The sequence below is a fragment of the Cyclospora cayetanensis genome, unplaced genomic scaffold, assembly GCF_002999335.1.
Source record: "Cyclospora cayetanensis isolate NF1_C8 unplaced genomic scaffold, CcayRef3 CcayRef3_contig_20, whole genome shotgun sequence".
Classification (NCBI taxonomy): domain Eukaryota; phylum Apicomplexa; class Conoidasida; order Eucoccidiorida; family Eimeriidae; genus Cyclospora; species Cyclospora cayetanensis.
In genome coordinates, this window is record NW_020312148.1 from 194,614 (window position 1) to 212,968 (window position 18,355).

The window sequence follows — 18,355 nt, forward strand, 5'->3', positions numbered from 1 at the left end:
CATGATCGAGCACTTGCGCACGATCGTACTCAGCAATAGGTCCCCTAGACACACGATAAATTTCCTTTTACATGCGGTCTAAAACTAAGTGAGCGTAGCCTGCAGAGAAGCGGATGCACTGACCCCGCAGACTCCCTGCAGGACTCGAAAAGTTCAGAAAAAGTAGGGCTAGTCCCGTTGGATGGCTGCATAGGCGCAGGGTAGCGCAACGCACAGTGTAGTCTATGGCTCTATATCCACCTTTCACCACTTACGTGACAACGGAGCAGGGAACAAGCTATAACCAGAGGCACCGAGGGATGCACGGGCGGGAAGAGTTAGGAAGAAGACAGACAGGCCTAGGAAAGGTACGGGCAGCAAAAGCATCAGCAAAGCCTGGATGTGAGCATCCACCAGGCGAAGCGCCTCACTTCGATTAGGCTGTAGCGGGCTACGCTAAACTTTGGTCCTTTATGCTGGGAAAGTTATATGCAACTAATAGTTGGTTATTGGGCCTGGTGGTTTATATGTGTTTTTGAGCGTAGAGTCGAGACAGGTTAATACGTCAAGAATTGATACTGAAAGCCTTTGTGCTGTAGATTCTAGGGAGCGCATGGTTGTTGCGAATGCTCCGACTGCTTAGGGGATGCAGCAACGCCCTAGTACCTGAGCTCCTGCTCATCCCCCCACCATACAGCATTGAGCGGCAAGGTCCATGAAAGGGGAATTCTTCTTCAGAAGGGTTCTAATAATTTTCAGGTCGAATTATGCACCTGATTCGGGGCTAGGGGTGTCCCCAAGAAGGCTGCAGAGAAAGCACTACATAGGCCGACTGTACGTAAAGCAGGAAGAGAGGCAAGCATGGAGCAGAAACCAAAACACACATTAGAGTTCTCGACAGTGCGTAGGCAGGTGAAAACTGGCCGTTCTTCATGGTCTAAGGGATCCATATGGTGGGGGACTGTCTCTGAAGGTGCACTGCATTAAGGTCGGCAGTGCACAACAGGGCATTCCGTAGTCACACTGGAGTGCGACAGCTCTAACGGGACGTCTAATTAGCCTTCGTCTGGAAGAAAGCATTGGAGGAAAGAGGCATCTTCCAGCTAATTACGCACATGGCGCAACAGGAGGTCCCCTGAGAGGAGGGCTTCCAGGAACTGGCGCGTTCAGCGGTAGTCGGAGATGAGGACCCTTGCGCAAATGGTTTTCTTTAGGCTGCAGGATTGAACAAAAGGGATGCTAAGGTCTGATTTTCATCAATATTTCAGAGTTAAAATAAACGGAAAGGTGAAGAGGAGACATGGAAGCCGACTTTTGTAAGACCCAGTTTGTCGTTTGGTGGTCTGGTCTGCTCCGTGGCTGCTTCCAGAGTGTGAGGCGTTTTCGAAGTATTCGCGTGCATGCTTCTGCGCTCTGTTTGAGCAAAATAATGGGAGCCTATTTATTCAATAAAATGAGGCCAGAGAGAGGCATATGAAATGCCGTTTCGTCCAGTATCTCCTCCTGTCCCTCTCCCAGGCCATGGCAGTGGCTCAGGGTATAGCCCACAGAGTGCCGGGCTGTACATACACGCCAGAAGGCTCTATGAAGAGCGTTTTCTAAAGCTCTTGCTTTAAGGACCAAGAAGGCGCCCCTGGCGCCTTTTCGAGGCAGAGCACCGAACACAGCATACACCCCAAGAGGGCGCGTGTGAGGCTCCTGTTTGCTGTCTCTCTGGCCTTTCGCTAGACGAACTGCACCAGCAGCAGAAGCCTCGTGGCCAGCAGCTTTAGGAAGGCTGAGCATATGAATATTTCTATAGGAGATGCGGCGCTTGCCTCCTGGGGCTTACAGCTTACCGGAGGGCCCTTCTGAAGGCCCCTCTGAGGACTGGTCTGATATCCGGCCTGAAACCTTTGGACTTCTAGCGGCTTCCTTCTTAACACCTTCTTTATCACCCAAGGCAGTGTTCACTCCAGGGACCGCGTTGGCCTTTTTCTCACAAACACACACGAGAAGCCCCTCTTTGCAGTCTCTTGTGCCGCCGACGCCTTCTCCCCCTTCTGCTTCCCCCACCAGGAGCCCCTCTTTCCGCGGTCTAAGATCGCCAGTTGCATTTGGTATACGCGAAGCTCTATCTCCGGTGGGTAAGACCCCACGGGAGGTTGCGACTGCAGGTTGTACAGCACCTGACGCAGGCCTAGCGCGATGCCCTCAAGGCCTCTTGAGAAGGCAATCTGCTGAGTCGAGGATCGTCTGGAAGGCTGGCGAAGACAAGTCTCCGCAGCTAGACAAGCCGCCTTCGGGAAAGAAGGAGCTCATGCGGAATTCCGCCTCTCCCTCAGGGGCCCCTGCAAGGGGCCCCTGGGCTTCCCGCCCTTCTAAAACTCTGTCTTTGCCATGGTCGGCTGGATCGTCGTGCTGTCACTTGCACCCTCTCCAAGCTCAGGAGGTAACCCTAGCTCCCCCCCCCTCCACCGGAAGCGGCAGCCCGACGGGAAAGCAAAGGTCTCGGAGATACTTTCCTTCAGTCCAACAGCAGCCACCCCCACCAGGTTCTCTGGAAGGAAGCGCCTCTTCGCCATCCTTTCCCTGCAGGCCGCCGACGCCTCGAGGATTGAAAGCCGCGGAAGCTCAGTATCTCGGAAACTGCCTTCAAAAACCCGTAAGGCACCTCGGACAGGCCCCCAACGAGCTCGTCGAGGAGCGTGAACAGTCTTCCAGGTTCGAGGATGCGCCTTGGGAACTTTCTGCGAAGTGTGCCACGCACCGCAGCAGCTTGGGAAAGCGCTTTGTCTGCGGCTTTCGCGCGATGCAAAGATCCTTGGGGGGTCCAAAGGGGCTGCGAAGGGCCAAGGCCAGACGGTGAGTATCAGTAAGGCGTCTTATCAGTCAGGCGTCTTAAGGCGTCTTATCACTCAGGCACCTTCCTGATAACAGTGTCTTTTGCTTGTGGGCCTTGCTTCCACAGCCTCACAAGGAGGCGAGGATGGGGAACCTATGGTAGATAGGGGTGTGAGGGATACAGTCCGACGGAAACTGCTACAGGGAAGGAACGATGGGTGCCTCTCGTTTGGTTTGTTGTGTGTGGCTGGCTGTACTGCAGTCCCTGCTCTTCGGCAGCCACGGTGCTCCGCGAATTTGTGCTGAGCCGTCGCTGCACGGCTGCGCAACCTGTAGCAGAGCCGGACAGGCTGCCTGCTTCCTCTGAGAGGGCCTCTGCAGGCGCGAGTGGCTACGGCAGTAGCAGGATATCCAAGATTCTCCAGCGCCGAGGGTCTTCTCGTGTGGTGCCTTTCTCAGCAGAGGCTGCCTCGGCTTGTGCTAAAAGGCACTTGGGGGCAGGGCGCCTTGGATTTTCCACGAAAAATAGGACTGACCAAGAGACACTTGCAGAGGGCCCCAAGCGCCATGCACCCTCCGCTGCGTGGCAGGAGCCACAAAAACCAGTCGCAGGGGAGGGGCAAAAGTTGAACAAGCGGAACAAAGGGAGCGAAGGGCTAGATGAAGAAGCAGCAGGGCCTCCATGGGCCCCCATTCCGTCGCTCCTCAGGATTATCTGTAGGGCAACAAGGCACTCGGGGATGCCTTCCCTGCTCCAACAAAGGCTCAGCGACGTGCAGCCCGCAGAAATGCGGCGGGAGACACCCAACCAGGGGCACGGGGAATTTCTTGCGGCGGCATCCACAGGAAGCGAGCCGCTTCTAGACGCTTGCAGCAGCTCCCCGGCGAGCTTCGAAGCCTCAGCGGGAGACACCCGAGAGCAGCAGCCGTCCAGGAGACCCCTCCAAGAGGCGAGCCACTCGAAAGCCTCATGCCATCGTACACGGACTTTGAGTCCCTTCCGCATGCGATCGCGTCTCACAGGCCTCCAGGGGGCGTCAGCGATTGCAGAGGGGCGAAGCGTTCGTGCAGTGCTCCCCAGCCAACCCTTCGCGACGACTGCCGCTTGTAGTCGGTGGAGGCTTTCCAACAACCCCAAGGCAGCTAGAGCGGCAGAGCGGTTGAGGCGTCCAGTCGAGGAACCGCAGGCTGCCCCCGACAGACCGGGCCTAAGATCCTTTGAGGACCTGGGGACAGGAGCTGCCCTAAACGGAGACACCAGCGCCACGTGCAACTCGGAGGATGGATCAGCCGCTGCCCTAGCGCCTGTGCCGCAGGCTGTGCCTGGCAGCAACGTGGACTTGGAGAAAACAAACACGTGCGTGCGGGAGCGGCCAGGACTGTGCCGAAACTCAGTGTACGCTGAAGAAGCCGTATGGGCCTCTGCTGCGGCAGCATCGCCTGCTGAAGCAGGAGAGACTGCCGTTCCGCGAGCACGCGCATCAGCAGCACAGAAGCCGTCTGCTGGTGCTGGAAGGCCACTGGCAATTCTGAGACCAGGGCCGCCTCCTGCTGCTGCTGCTGTTGCTGCTGCTGTTACCACTAGGGGCAAATCGCCTGCAAGAAGCTCCTCTCCTGTCGCTGCCGCACAGCCTTTAGACTTTGCTTCTGAGGCAACTCAGCCCGCCAGTGTGACGCGCCCTGCTGCGACTCTAGACGAACCCTGTAAACAGGCCGCCAGCTGCCGTGAGACTCCAATCTCGGCAGCTGCAGTGGCAGCCGACGCTCTATCGTCGCATGCTGATGCAGAGGGCGATGGCGGAAGCGCCATGAGAGGCACTACGCGGGCTCTGCAACTCATCGCCTCCTACAAAGAGCAGATACGCAGGCACAGTGATGCCCCCCTCCAGGGAGCTGGAGGGTGCGTGCGACAGCAGCCAGAGATCCGCAAGGGCCTCCCGGAGGAGATGCAGGAAAACAGGGAGGGTGCGGCAGGCGCCACGCACGTGCTTACCAGGAGTGACGGAAGCTGTCTCCAGCACTTTGAGAAAGGCGCACACAGCCGCAGGGACTCAAGGGGAGCTGAAGGGCCCCTGTATGTACACCCAACCAGCAAAGCTACGCCATGCGGGGGACGGGGGCCGTACAACAGCAGCAGCACAGGCAAAGACGCGCAGCCTGTGGGAGCCGCTGCTGTGTCAAAGGCATCCCTGTTGGCTGAGGACTGCAGCAGAGGCAACACGTGCGACAAACAGCAGCAGGTGCTGCAGCGGAGAAAATCCATCAATGTTGCGGGAAGGCTGATGCTGCAGCCACGCCCGTGCTGTGCCTTCTTGGGTGGAAACCCCTGCCTTGGCTCCAGCGGGCAGCCTCAGCCACTTCCACGGGAGCAACCACAGCAGCCGGCGCATGCTGTGCCTGCTGAAGGCGCTACATCCAATGCGCCTCTCTGTGGCGTGCCGACGTCTCCAGAAGCTTCAAAGGCCCAGGCTGCGCCGTCCTGGGTAGTGGAGAAGAAGTGCCGTGCAGCAGCAGCTGCTGCAGAGCAAGCCTCTCCTGCAATCCAAGAGGCTCCCCCGTCGCCTTCTGCCGTCCGCTGTACAGGCCCCCTTGCTCAGCTCCGTTTGCAGGGCTGTAAAACTGCTGCCGCTTTGACGCCAGAGCATTTGCAGCGCGACAGCAGCACGCCTCCGTGCAGCAGCGTCCCCTGCTTCGTCAGTAACGCAGACAGCCGACGTGTTGCAGCAAAGCTGTACCAAGAGGCCCCTCCACCGCGCTCCCTGGACGCGGCTGCACGGCCAGTTTGGCAAGCGGCTGCTCGGAGGGAATTCGTATCGGCAGCAGGGGGAGAAGAAGCAGGCTGCGCAACTCTAGAGAGCACTCCAGGGCAGCACAGAGGCAGCGGAGGCCCTAATGAGGCTCACGGCGCAGGGGTGGCGGACGCTAACGTGCAGACTCGCAGCAGCTGTAGCAGCATGCAAAGTAAAGACTATAAGCTAAGCAGAAAGAGCTGCAGCAGGGACCGCCGGAGAGGAGGCGGACCGCCAGCTCGCCAGCGTGATAATCTCTCTGAGATGCAGCGGCACCGATGGTCGCTCGACAGGGGTGGCGCGCATTCTTTTGCGGTGCTCCCTGCTCAAACTGCTTTTGGAGGGGGCTTTGTAGGCGGTCCCGTGAGGCTTCGCGAGCGCTGGCAGTCGCTCGTGCAACTGAGGCGCAACAGAAGGGGCCCCCTGCGAAGAAACGGGGGGCCGAAGCCGCCGCACGAGCAGAGTTACCAGAACTTTTTGAAGCCCCTCACAACACGCAAGAAGGCCATTCTTTCGCGTGGCTCAAAAGGCTTTTTCCCACGAGTGCCTGTAAAGGAGGCGACCGAAGGAAAAGACGGAGTATCTAGAGCCGCCGAACGACAGGAGGGTCAAAATAAGTCTGGGGAACGCAAACGTATTGAGCTCATGGGCCGTATGAGGCTTGCGAGTGGCACAGCCACCACAAAAGACGGTCTGAGACGGCCTGAAGAGCCGCGAGATTCTTTTCCCGGGGGATCGGAGTCAGTGGAGGTGTTGCATGCAAAGGTCTGGGAAGTGCTGCGGGCGGCTTCGGGAGCTGTTGTTTCCGTTGAGCTTCAGGAAGAAGGCAGTGTCTCGTCTCCCCGAGAAGCGTGTTGTTGTGCGCAAAAGACAGCCCCCAGGAAGAACAACGCCCCTCAGGAGGCCCTTCATTCTCTCGGCTGTTCTGCAGAAGCATCCCGTGCAGCACCGGCACGCGTTTCTCCACAGCGTCCAGCAGCGGCTGGCGCAGCCGCTGGGCAGGCAGCGAGGAAATGCCCTCAAACGAGAAGCCTTCTAGCGTCCCCCCAGCCGAAGCATTCCCTGCGTCAGGAGGGCCTCTCTGAGAAAGGGACTGCTTCTAAGGCGGACCTCTCCAAAGCGCTGAGGCGGCCGCAAAAAACAGCAGATTTGGACCACATAGTGCGGCTCTATAAATATGCAGCCATCAAACAGCAGCGATTAAAAGAGCTAAAGGCACAGGTGCGCCTCCCATGTCACTCTGGGTAGGGTAGTCGTAGGCGGAGCAAACTGCTGGAGCGGGGGAGGGGAGAGGGTGGCGAGAAGGAGAGGCCCCTGGCGAATGATCTCTGGGGAGCTCTTGGGAAGCCGAATTTTTGGGGCTAATCCCGCACTGCGCAGCAGCTTAAGTGGGATGGGAGCAGGGAGAAGCAACGCATCCACTACAGCTGCCCGTGCTGCTGGCGGTGCCTGTTCAAACCGCCATATTGCAGTTGCACTTTGGTCTGGGGGCGAGGGGGAAGTAGCATCGCCCCTCCGTGGCACCCATGCGCCGCTGTTTGCACTGCGACTGAATTCGCCAGCGCTTCTTGTTTCTGTGCGACCTGGTTTGCAGCGAGAGAGGGAGCTAGCCGAACGATTGCGACACGAGGCCCTTCAGCTCCGTCCTCGGCCTCCCCCATGGTACAGGCGCAGGCAGAGCCTCCTCAGTTCCAGCAACGACAACCGCAGCCTCGGGCAGCAGCTTTTGCCACCCAGATGCATGCACTGTTGCGTCGCCAACTCAGCTAGAGGCATGCGCTGTGAGTGTCTTCAGGCGCAAGCCCTTGGCCGCCTCCATCGACTCAGAGGCAAAGGAACCTGCGCCTTGCAGACGTCTCTGCTGCGGCGGAGTCCTCCTCCCCGCAGGAGGAGACCTCATGAGCCGCCAGCTGTCTCTAGATGAGCCCCAAGTATGTTTGGCTCAGTGCAAAGGAGGCATGCAAAGGGCGACTTATAAGTCTCCCTCTGCCAGTGCGCTGGGCAGCCAGCAGGCACATTATCCGCGCCATTCAGTCCCTAAGGGCCAAGCGGCGCTTCGCCCCACTCTGTGTGATCGAAAGCAGCTGAAGTCTCTGCTACTGCAAATCTTGGCGGAAGAAGCCTCCGGGGATGAGGGCTGCACTCCCAGAGCTGTACCGGAAAAGAACCATCAGGGGGCTGCAGCGGGCAAGCGGGCAAGCGTTGCTTCAACGGCGCGGCCGCAGGCAAAGAATTCGACACAGCAGCATCAGCAGCAGCAGACGGCGCAACAACAGCAGGCGCAGCGGCTGCTGGAGGCACAGCAGAGAGAATACGACACTGTGCAACGCCACCTGCTGCAACAAAATCAAGGCCTGCACCAGCGGCTGCAGTGGCACACGGGGGCCGTAGAGCTCTTCTCTCTTAAGCAAAACGCATACCGCATGCACAGGCAGCCTCAGCAAGAAGAAGCTCACGCTCAGGATTCGAGAGAAGCCACTGCTGCTGCGATCCACCCAATGATGCGCTGGACACTGCCGCCTCCCCGAGATATCCCTGTAGGGCCCTCCCGTGTCTCTTTGGGAATACAGCTGCGTCCAACACCTCTGCCCCTCCTGGAGCCGAAAGCTAGCCACAGAGGCACTGCCCTTCTCGAGACAGCCTACCGACCAGCAGCAGTAGCAAGGACAGCACCCAGATTCACAGGTGCCCCTGCGAGGCCATCCCGTCTGCAGGAGGCAACGCGCAAGCTCGCAGCGTGTGCTAGCCCTTCCGGTGTGTCAGGCCGGCGGAGTGCCAGCGCTACCTTCTCTGCTGCTCCATTAGGAAGGCCTCCAGCGGTCAGTACAGCAGCGGGGGCGCGTCAAGGCAGTGCCTGCAAGCAAAAGCACGCCTCCACACTAGCCCCATTTGTTTGCGGCAGCACACGGAAAAGCCACAACATTCGGCTCCAGCAAGCAGCAGAAGCAGCAGCAGCACGACTGGCAGTGCGGCGGAACGGCGGGCACGCCAGGTCACACAGTATGGGAGCTCTGCTGGAGAGCAGCAAGGCGTCCCCGACAGGGCTGCAGCAGGAGCCAGCTGCTGCTGCAACCCTGTCGAGTGTGCTTCCAGCAAGCAATTCAAAGAGGCCAAGTAGCAGTCCGTCACGTGAGACGCGGCGAAGGCGCGCAATGTACGCCTCGCAGCGCCAGCAGGCGGCATCGGCAGCAGCGGTCGTAGCTGCAAAGAGCGCAGCCCTTGCAGCAGAAGCTGCTTCAGCAGAAGCGGAGGCCGAGGCGGGAGCAGTGCAGGCAGCAGCAGCGGAGCTGGCGGCTCTGCAGACGCGAGCTGCCTTGGAGCTTCTGTCGCTGTACGGGGCAGCAGCGCAGGACGAGTTTTCGCGAGGGTTCTCGGTAGAGGGAATGAGGCCTTTCCCGAGTTCCCCGCGGCAGGGGACGTGGGCTTCCTGCCAGCGCTCGACGAAGCAGCTTGCGAGACAAACCGTGGAGAGGCTGCATACAACGGCGAGCTCTCTAGACCTGCTTGGGGAGCAAGAAGACCGAGAAACACAACCCACGAAGAAGTGGACTGGCTGGGAAGCGCCGTTCTATATGCATTCGTGACCGATCTATTCGATAGAGAAAGGCCTCCTGCACTCAAACTCTGGGGGCCCTCTCCTCTGCTTACTAGGAGCACTAGTCCCCATCGACCTCCTGACGCTCTATTAGCGTCTGCCGCGCTGGGGGGAAACTCCATCATGCACGAGGTGAGGTAAAGCCCAACACGCGAGAAAAGCTCTTTCGGCGAGAAATGTGCCTGGCGAATAGGAGATGCCCCTCAAGACCTCATAGCTTTTCGTAGCTTCGCCTTTTCGCATCCGCACAGGCTGGATGTTTGTACTCCCCGCAGGGGAGGTGACTAAAAGGCAGTAGTGGCAGCAAGAGGGGGGCAAAGGAGGGGGGAGAATGCGTGGGCAAGGTGCAAGCGTGGGCATGCATGATGCTGGCTACTAGCAATTGAGTAAGCGTCGAAAGCAATTCAACTGAAATCAAAGCGATCTGACGCCTCAAAGGAGGGCCCCAGAGGGCAGGAGAGGGCGGCAGTGTCCGTGTGGCACAAAACAAGTCCCCCGAGGCCATGCAAATACGGGCCAGAGCGGCACAGAGCGCAGCACAGGGGTATCATAAAAAGACGCGGCCTGGTTCGGATTAGAGGATAGACGGCGGCACGTGGCAAAAAGGGGCACAGTGAGAGAGCTTTAACCAGCAATGCACCCAAAGACAGAACAAGAAAATGTTGTGAGACGCCAAAGTCGCGGGAGAAACCATTTCAAAGTATCCCGTGGCAGAGCTTGCTTGCTACTCTACAGGCGCAAAGCCCATCGCACAGTGTGCCTCGTAGACACATGATGACCTGAGGGAGCCTCAGGGAGCCTTGACCAGGTCCACTGAAGGCCAGGTAGCCAGAGATGTTAGTGAAAACTTCTACTACCCTATGCCCCATACGTCGGTGTGTTCCGCTATATAGAAAGGATCCAGTCTGTCTTCTCTTGAGGCATCAGCACTTGAACAGCATCCACTAGGTCCCTTGTTTCCCTAGCCAAGGATTCTTGTAGGGCCCTGCTCTTCTGCTGCTCTCCGGCCGCACATGCGGGGGCCTCTGGGGGAGCCGGAGCTTTGGGGACCCCTAGCACTGCCTCCTTTTCAGTCGTTGTGCTGTGCAGAGCGGCGTCCTGCGGGCAAACGCTCTTACCGCATCCCTTGCTAAAATTCCAAGAACTCCCTTCCTTAAGACCTTCTAAGGAAGCCTGCACGCTTGCCGCTCCTGGCAAAGCCTGTAAGAGAGGTAAAGGCCCTGGTGAGCTTTCAGGGCCCCTGCTAGAGCCTTCGTCTCGCAGGTAAATCTGCAAGAGTTCTCGTGCGTCTTGAGCAGCTTCCCTTTGGAGCTTGAGTCGCTCCTCGAGCGGAATCCCAGTAAAAAGCCTGAGCGAGCATCATAGACTACACGTTCCGTCCCACACTATCTCCCCCGAGACGCGAAAGGCCTGCTGCAGAGCTGAACCTTGCACGGGCCTTCCAGAGGTGCAGCTAAGCTCTAAAGTAACCCCAGCTGCCAGCTGTAATTTTAGCCTCTGACTCCCTCCCTCTTTTCCCCGCGAGAGCACGAAGATGGGGTCTCTGAGGGCCGCTCTGCGAGGCCTGGGTAAACAAAAGTTGCACTGCGACGAAAAAAATAAGGCCCCTCCCGAGACTCCCGCCTTACCCGACGTCAGTTCGGCCATGCTGAAGAGAGCCAAAGAGAGTTCCGCTGCCGCGCAGGCTTGCATCCCTGGAAGCAATGCAGAAGCCGTCGGTCGTGGCGGCTGCTGCGGTTAGACGTGCCACTGCCCTCTCGTCGAGGCCCTGCGGTGCAAATACAATGAACGCCCCCTACAAGCTGCACTGGGAAGCCGCGAACCTAGTTGTCGGCAGAAAAGTGGATATCTTGAGCAGAGGAAGCAGAACGCGATCGCGAGGAGGTACTCTTAGTTTTGGGGAAGGCAAGCAAAAACAGGACGCGCGGCCACAAAGGCACAGCGCCCGCATGTAAGCGACGACGCACGAGGCGCACATCCGAGTTCAGCGAGGAGACTCTTACCTTGCCGGACGAATCGAAGAGCAGATAGCATAAGGCCGACTGTGTAGGATCTCGCATGACTCTGCCTCGCAGCTGGTGCAGTTGGCTAATTCCAAACCTGCGACAAAGAGGAGCGCAGGCAAACAGCGGGCCACAGAAGGAGCCGTCTGCAGCGCAAGAAGGAGGCCAAGAGGGGAAGGGGGTAAAATGTACCCGCTGAGCATCTCAAGTGACAGATCACGAATGCCTAAGAATGCAAACAGTGGGAGGGAGCCCTCATCTCCACCGACTACGGCAGGGGCGGCCATCTTAGGGAAGCAGGTCTCGAGAAGTGCGTCATCAGGAGCAGAAACGCAGGGAGTGGCAAACAACACAGGCCTTGAGAAGGGCGGACGTGCCCTCTATACAAGACAATTGGGGGGGCAGCCTTCTAGGCTTGCTTGCTTGCCTCTCAGCAGAATCAACAACGATGAACGCGGCGTTAGGCACGTCAATGCCGACTTCGACTACCGTTGTCGAAACTAATACGGAGATGACACCGGACCTAAAGAGACGCAGAACCTCTTGCTGGTCCTTCTGAGCCATTCGCCCGTGCAGCAAGCCAAACCTGCAGCGGCGTCGCAGGAGCAGATTACATTGGCAGAAGCACGACCAGGATTGAAGCAGAGAGCATAGCAACTGAGCAATCGAGCGCCTCTCTAGCCGCACCCGTGAACCTACAGGCGGACGCCAACATTTCTTCAGTTCCTCATCGCAGACCGACATCCGTGGCAGCGAACAAAGCCATCGACCGAGAAGGAGGTACATACACATATACAGTTGTCTATACCCTATAGCGATACATGTATGGGCAGCGCAAAGGAAGCGGCGACATTTCTAATAGGCACGTGCAAAAATACGCACTGAGATGTCTGTGCATCCACTTGCTCCAGGATTTTTGCCATACATGCATACTTGCACATATCCACATATATACATGTATATATATACATATACATATATACACGTGAGTATATGCATGCAGGTACGTGTCTAGTGCCTACGGCCAGCATGCCTGTGCAGTTGCTATGCATTGCAAGCCCATGTCTTTATGAATATGCGTTCGGAAGCGGCACAACCCCAGCGCCTGTCAGCGATTTTACTCGTAGAGCAGCGGCGGCTCCCACATTTCGCGAGGTAAGCAAATGCCTTTCGTGGGCCGTCTCCTCGCGCGCCTCCGTACGCAAAACGTACCGAATGTGGGGCAATTTTTGCTGCAGTTCCCTAAAGGCCCGAGACGCAGTGCGGTGGCTTCGCTCTCCCCCTTCCTGCATGCACCCCCAGCGTCTGCTGCTCGTGATGCCAGCGCCGAGAGACGCGCCTGTCTCTTCGACAAAGGGGCAGATCCAGTAGGCTTGGCGTCCAGCCGTCACGCAGTCTTGAAGCTCCTTGTAGACCTCTTCAAGGGCGTTCTTGTCAGACCGGTCCACGACTTTGGTGAAGACTCTAGGCGTCGATCCTTCGGCGACCTCTTTTAGGAGCTCTTGAGGTGAGCCCTCGGCGTTTGCCTTCAACGGCGGAGTAATACGGATGGCGTCGAAAGCAGAAGCAGCAGCCAATGACGGCCTTCCTGCTGAAGCATGTGTTGCTCCTCCGCCTGGTACCCCTGGTCCTGGTGCTAAGGAGGCCCCTTCAGTTCGCCGCTGCAGTCTGGATAGCTGCAGCAGGCCACAGTGAGACATCAGCTGCGTACGCGGGATGGGTGTTGCTGTTAGCAGCAAAACGTCGCAGAGTCCCTTCGCCTCCTCCGCGCCGCCCTTCTCCTCCCCCTGAGGCTGCGCCTTCTCAGCAGCAGCAGGACCGTAGGGAGGGCCTTTCATGCAGTCTCTCAGCAGCTTGCTGCGCTGGTGCACTCCAAATTTGTGTTGCTCGTCAATCACCAAGAGGCCCAGCCTAAGTAAGAGACACAGGAAGAAGCCTTATGGCCAGCAGATGGCGTCTCGAGCGGCAGCTGCTGGTCTGCTGCTGCGAAGCGGCTGGCACGCCGCGCAGATAACCGCCGGTGCACTTGCACGCGCAAGGCCGTAGGCTCACGAGTCGCAGAAGCAGCAGCAGCAGCAGCACTCGCAGAAGCAGCAGTAGCACTCGCAGCAGCAGCAGCAGCTCCACTTGCAGTAACCTCATGAGGCAGTAAGAGGGAGTGAGCGCACGGACCGAGGAAATCGAACGTAGCGCTGCAACAGTGCATGAGTTCCCACAACGATCAGCTGCTCGCCGGCCTGAGACGGAGCAAACCTCAGCAGTACGTGAGGCCCAGTAGCTAGCCCGTGGGTAGCCTCTATCTCCTATGCTGCCAAACGTGTGGCGCGAACCTTAACGCTTGGCCCTATAAACCGTCGAATAGCCCGCTATGCCGTGGGGCACGTGTTGCGTGTTCTGCACACGGGGGAGCCTACGGACGTTGATGGCTCGGGTGATCTCTTCTTTGCTAGGGACGTTTCCTGTTAACAGAGACACCTTGAGGCCTAGAGGCGCCAGCAGCTCCCCGATACTGAGCCGCAACGCAGTCATCACACTGACTGAAGACGCCCATCGAAGGGGGCACTTGAAGGTAAATGCCTCTACTTTGGTGTGTCGTGCGTGCAGGGAGCGCCGTGGGGTGTCAGTACCCCCCTGTCCCCCGCGAACAGATTTCTTTTTTGCGTGCGGCTGAAGAACATTCGGTCGTTGTTTTGCTGGTGGTGGACACCTGTGTTTCTGCGCAGCTGCTGCGGTGACATACACTTTCTTATGCTGCCGTGCCAAAGCAGTAGTAGGTGCGAGCAGCGCGGCTTGCCGGCCACTCAAGGCTGCAAGAACCATCGCTCCGGCTGCAACTATTGTCTTGCCGCTCCCCACATCGCCTGCAAACAAGACAGCACACGCAGCCGCAGACTCCCTCCCGTTATGCCCAGCGGCAGGGGCAAGGGCAGCAGCAGCAATTAAAAAAGCGTCGCAAGCGCAATGCGCCAACTCGGAAAAGGCCGTTCGCCACGTGGAAGCGCTGAGCAGGCACCTTGCACAAGGCGTCGCATAGGTCTTGGCATGCGCATGTCCGCTTCGATTTCTGCTAGAGCCTGAAAAAAGGAACCCGAAAGCACGCCACGGCGGAGGGATATATATATATATATAGATATACATAAATTCGGTTCTCGAGACAGACAGAGAAAACGGACAGCCGCGAAAGACACCCCACACTGGTGAAATCGGGGTGCATACGGCAAGGGTGCAGCACCCGTACAGCGGAACATTCTACAATGTTGCAAATTGCGGAATAGTCCCTTCCCACCAGCTGTGTCTGCAGCGCCCTTTACTTAGCGCCAGCATGCAGGATTATCTGGCGTGTAGAATATGTATTATGTACAATATACATGCCACCTGAGTGTGTGTTGTGTGCTTGGCGGGGTGCCCGCAGAGGGCATTTCAGATGCATACCAAGAAATAAAACAGGAAGTGGGTACGAGATCTATCTAACGGAAGAGAAAGCAAGAGAGCGCTACGGTAGCTGGCATGTCTTACTTCGGCTTGTGAGGGCGTCGGAGTGAATGGGAGTGAGCGCAGAAAGAGCTGCAGGGAAGTCTCGCCGTCGGTTGAGGACGCTGTCGGAGGTGCAAAGGCCCTGCCCAGCTGCAGCAAAAAGACTGGCAAAAGCACAAAAACTGCGTGAGCTAAGGCACGCAGATGTCTCGACAACAACAAAGCAACTCGATAGAGAAACACAAAAGCGAGTAGGTGCTGAGGGAGAGCCGATGGTGCGAAGAAAGCGCGAAAGCAAGCAATCCGAATGATGTTGGAGCCGTGTCAAGTAGTGGAGAGACTCCGGATCGCATTGGTGGCAGCTGTAAGTAAGAGCGCAGCTCGTGGAGCGAAAGCAAGGCATCACTATACATATGTAGGAGTCACCGCAGCAACAGCAGAGGGAACGGCAGCAAGACACATGATGTACCTTTAGCAGCCGCAACTCTGCAGCAAGGTGCATCCAAAGAAGCAAATCAAACGCGATCCTCCTGCGAGCATCTGGCAGCTCCGAGGCCACTCGAGGAAAGTGCAGCCTCCTTAGAGCCTCGGCGAAAGCTGGGAAAGCAGCAAGCGCAACAACGCGACGAAAGACATCCCATGAGCACCTCCGAAGAGAGCGACTTCGAGGACGCCTGCAGGGGCATGGAGTGCACGACAACGACAGAAGTGGACGCGAAGGCAGCAGTTTTATGCACTAGCAGCGCCCTCAGCAGGCCTCGACATCCGAGACTTCCTGGGGTGGATACCGAAGAAAAGTTAGCAAGGCAACACGAAAGGGAGATGCTCCAGCGCAACACCTTTGCGGTGTACATACACCCGTCGACGCCAAATAAACACTACTGCAGCCCCTACACAACGTGTGTGCCACAGGGATGGAGCGCGCAAACAACACACATAGGAGGCGCCTCTTCTCCCTAATCGCCTTTGGCAGCAAATCAGGAGCTCTAGCTACACTCGCGAGAAGTTCCTTCATTGCATCCTTCAAGATCTTTGTCGGGACTGATGGCACTGCGAGGTATACAGGAAACAGAGACCGTAGCGGCTGCCCCTTCTGCTCCGGCTGTCCATTCTGCAGCTCTTGCAGCTGCTGGAAGTGCTGTGCCTGCTGCTGCTGCCGATAATTCAGACGTTGATGAGCGGAACTTGCGTCCTCCCGCCTTCCCAAAGCTCTTGAGCAAGCGCTTGAGTGAGCCTTGGGGTCTTTTGGAAGCCAAAGACTCGACTGGCTAGCGGATTCTGGTCCTGCTGCTGCTGTCTTCTCCTCGTTGGCAGGCTGTGCTGCTCCTGCTGCCATCTCGTCGTCCTCAAGCTCTCTTCTGACTGGTGACGCCGGTAAGAATAGCAATGCAGCTGCCCTGCGTTCAGTGCTGTCGCTGGTGCCGTCCTCTCCTACAGGTACACCGGCAAGAGCAGCAGCGCTGGCAGAAGACCGGAAGGCTTCTTCCGAGGATGCAAGGATTTCAATCTTGGGATTAACCATGGTCAAGGCGCGACTCCTCTCCTTTTTAACTGCCTATACACCCCAGGGCACAACCAGAGACACCGGAACCATGAGGTTGTAAAATTGCTGGTGCTGGTGCTGTTGTTGTTGCTGCTGCTGCTGTTGCAAGCGCGTTCTTACCTTTCCCGTCACGGCGACAATCTGGCCAGCGCGAAGCTGGAGCAGCTGGCGAAATTTTCCGATCCAGGATACTCGCAGAGCGGGGACCTCGTCTTTCTTCTTGCTTCTCCTCTTCTTTTTCTCGTTGCTGCCCTCCCTACCGCCGCTCTTCTCGCCGCTGCAGACAGCAGAGCCGTCTTCAGGAGCAGCGCTGCAGCTTCCCTCTAAGAGACCTTGTACTTTAGCCGTTGAAAGCATCAGCCGACCTGGGCTCCGCAGGCGGCAGTGGGAAATCTGCAAAGGCAGGCCGCATGCAGCGCCGCGCAAAGCCTCGCATGATAACGGCTAAAGCAACTGCAAAGCCCCTAGAGTAAGGGCCTTCTTCTCCCTTCAACTCTTCATCCTCACTACACTCCGCACGGGGTTGAGACGCATATGTGCGCGCATGCCTCTTGCAACAAGAATGCGCTTCCTGGGAGGGAATCCAGAAGTCTCAGCGCAGCACAGCACATTTTCCCTGAAACCTTGCACAATAGGCCTTTTTTCTCCTCCTTTCTCAACTAGATTCTTGGTGGCTGCCTTTAAGGCTTTGCGCAGATGCTCAGCGTGGGAAACGTCACAGAAATGTGTTTGCAAAGCTCGCCGTACCAACACCTTTGCCAATACTTTTCTTAAAGATGCATGCGCATTAATAAACTGCCATTAGGAACTAAATTGCGGTGTACGTGCCCTATATATACACACCCTCTCTAAGCAGCCCACAAAGGTGACTGGCCCTCCTTGGAGGTGCAGAGGCGCCTCCTTTTCGGCATCATCCGCATCCCGCTGCTGCTGTTGCTGCTGCTGCTGCTGCTGTTGCTGCTGCTGCTCTACTGCGTCCCCCGCCTTAAAGCTATCCAGCAGCAGTGGGGAGTCGTCTAATGCGGAGGGTTCTGCTGTGGAGCGTTGCTCCTGCGTGGCTGGCAGCAACGCATGCCGCTTCTCTCCCGCTGCTGCATCGGCTGTAGGGGCCGCATGTGCTGCTCTGCTGGAAGAGGGTGCAGGTTGTGCTGCTTCTGCTGCCGCCTGCTCGAGGCCTGCTGCAGTTGCAACGGTGTTGATGGCGAGATATTTGACGGGAAGAAAATGCAGCAGCAGGTCGAGGCAGCTGCAGCAGCCCGTCTCCTGCTGCAGCGCCGCTTCCCGATTTGTCGAAATACCGTGTAGAGCACGCAAAGGAAGGGCGGCCAGTGCAGCAAGGCTGTTGCTGTTGCTGCTGTTGCTGCTGCTGTTGCTCCTGCTGCTACCAGGCCATGCGGAGAGAAAGGAACGGCTACTGGGGAGGGTGGTGTGATGAGAATCGATCTTGCAGCTGTTTGTGTTTGGCGTGGTGGTTGCAGTCCTGGGAGTGCTGTTGCCGCTGGTTTTGCGAACGTCCCCGCTGGCGTTGCTTCTGCTTTTAGTGTTGGAAGTGCTATTGTTGCTGGCAATGCCGTCGAGGCTTCTGCAGCTCGCTGACTGGGGGGAAGCCTCCTCCAGGAGGCGGTGCCTCCCCCTCGCCGCTGCGGGGGGCCCCTCTGTTGTAACGGCCTGCTCAGAGACAGCAGTCCTGCAGGAGGTCTCCTGCCTCTTGCTGCAGCGTGATCTGCGAGAAAAGGCGAACGGAGGAGAGAAAAGCGTGAGGTTAGGCCTCAAAAAGGAAGGATAATACGGGGCAGTCCTCTCCGCTGAGCGGCATGGATCGTGGAGATCACACAAGTGCGCATGCAAGGGCAGCAGTGCGGCGGCAGCAACCCAGCAGGTGACAGCTGGAGGAGCCTGCTTGTTGCGGGTGTGGCGCTCTCCGTGTGCCTGCTGTTGCTGCTGCTGTTGCTGCTGTTGCTGCTGCTTTTGCTGCTGTTGCTGTTGCTGTTGTTGCTGCTGCTGCTCGGGCAGCAGCAAAGCCACGAGCACACACAGCACGAGCAGGTGGCGAGGAGGGGGGATACTGCCTCGTTGCTGCTGTGTCTGCTGCCGCTTATCCATGTGACAAAGACTGCCTGCTGCTGCAGCAAAGGTCTAAGCTTGGTGG

At 57.8% G+C, this 18,355-nt stretch overlaps 2 protein-coding genes across 2 annotated transcripts; one reads left to right on the forward strand and one right to left on the reverse strand.

The window, feature by feature from the left end:
- Window positions 1-1,783: 1,783 nt before the first annotated feature.
- On the forward strand, window positions 1,784-9,175 carry LOC34620012. Its single transcript, XM_026337772.1, has 7 exons — window positions 1,784-2,823; window positions 3,065-4,961; window positions 5,094-5,415; window positions 5,509-6,787; window positions 6,840-7,081; window positions 7,266-7,833; window positions 8,023-9,175. Exons 1-7 carry the CDS (start codon window positions 1,784-1,786, stop codon window positions 9,173-9,175), a joined length of 6,501 nt encoding a protein of 2,166 aa, XP_026193557.1.
- Window positions 9,176-10,071: 896 nt separating this feature from the next.
- On the reverse strand, window positions 10,072-18,179 carry LOC34620011 (the record flags this gene model as incomplete). Its single annotated transcript, XM_026337773.1, has 15 exons — window positions 10,072-10,534; window positions 10,815-10,954; window positions 11,190-11,286; window positions 11,617-11,775; window positions 12,402-13,100; window positions 13,362-13,426; window positions 13,608-13,698; window positions 13,930-14,050; window positions 14,203-14,263; window positions 15,133-15,310; window positions 15,611-15,693; window positions 15,985-16,218; window positions 16,327-16,599; window positions 17,050-17,767; window positions 18,136-18,179. Coding segments are annotated over 15 exons (3,426 nt in total), but the record flags the coding sequence as incomplete, so codon positions are not given.
- Window positions 18,180-18,355: the final 176 nt, after the last annotated feature.

Bases quoted from the DNA above. Each gene is read 5' to 3' on its own strand.
- LOC34620012 (XM_026337772.1), top strand. From the start codon at position 1,784: ATGCGGCGCTTGCCTCCTGGGGCTTACAGCTTACCGGAGGGCCCTTCT. The intron at 2,824-3,064 runs GTGAGTATCAGT...GCTGTACTGCAG, and splicing joins CGAAGGGCCAAGGCCAGACG to TCCCTGCTCTTCGGCAGCCA. The intron at 7,834-8,022 runs GCAGCATCAGCA...CCGCATGCACAG, and splicing joins CAGGCAAAGAATTCGACACA to GCAGCCTCAGCAAGAAGAAG.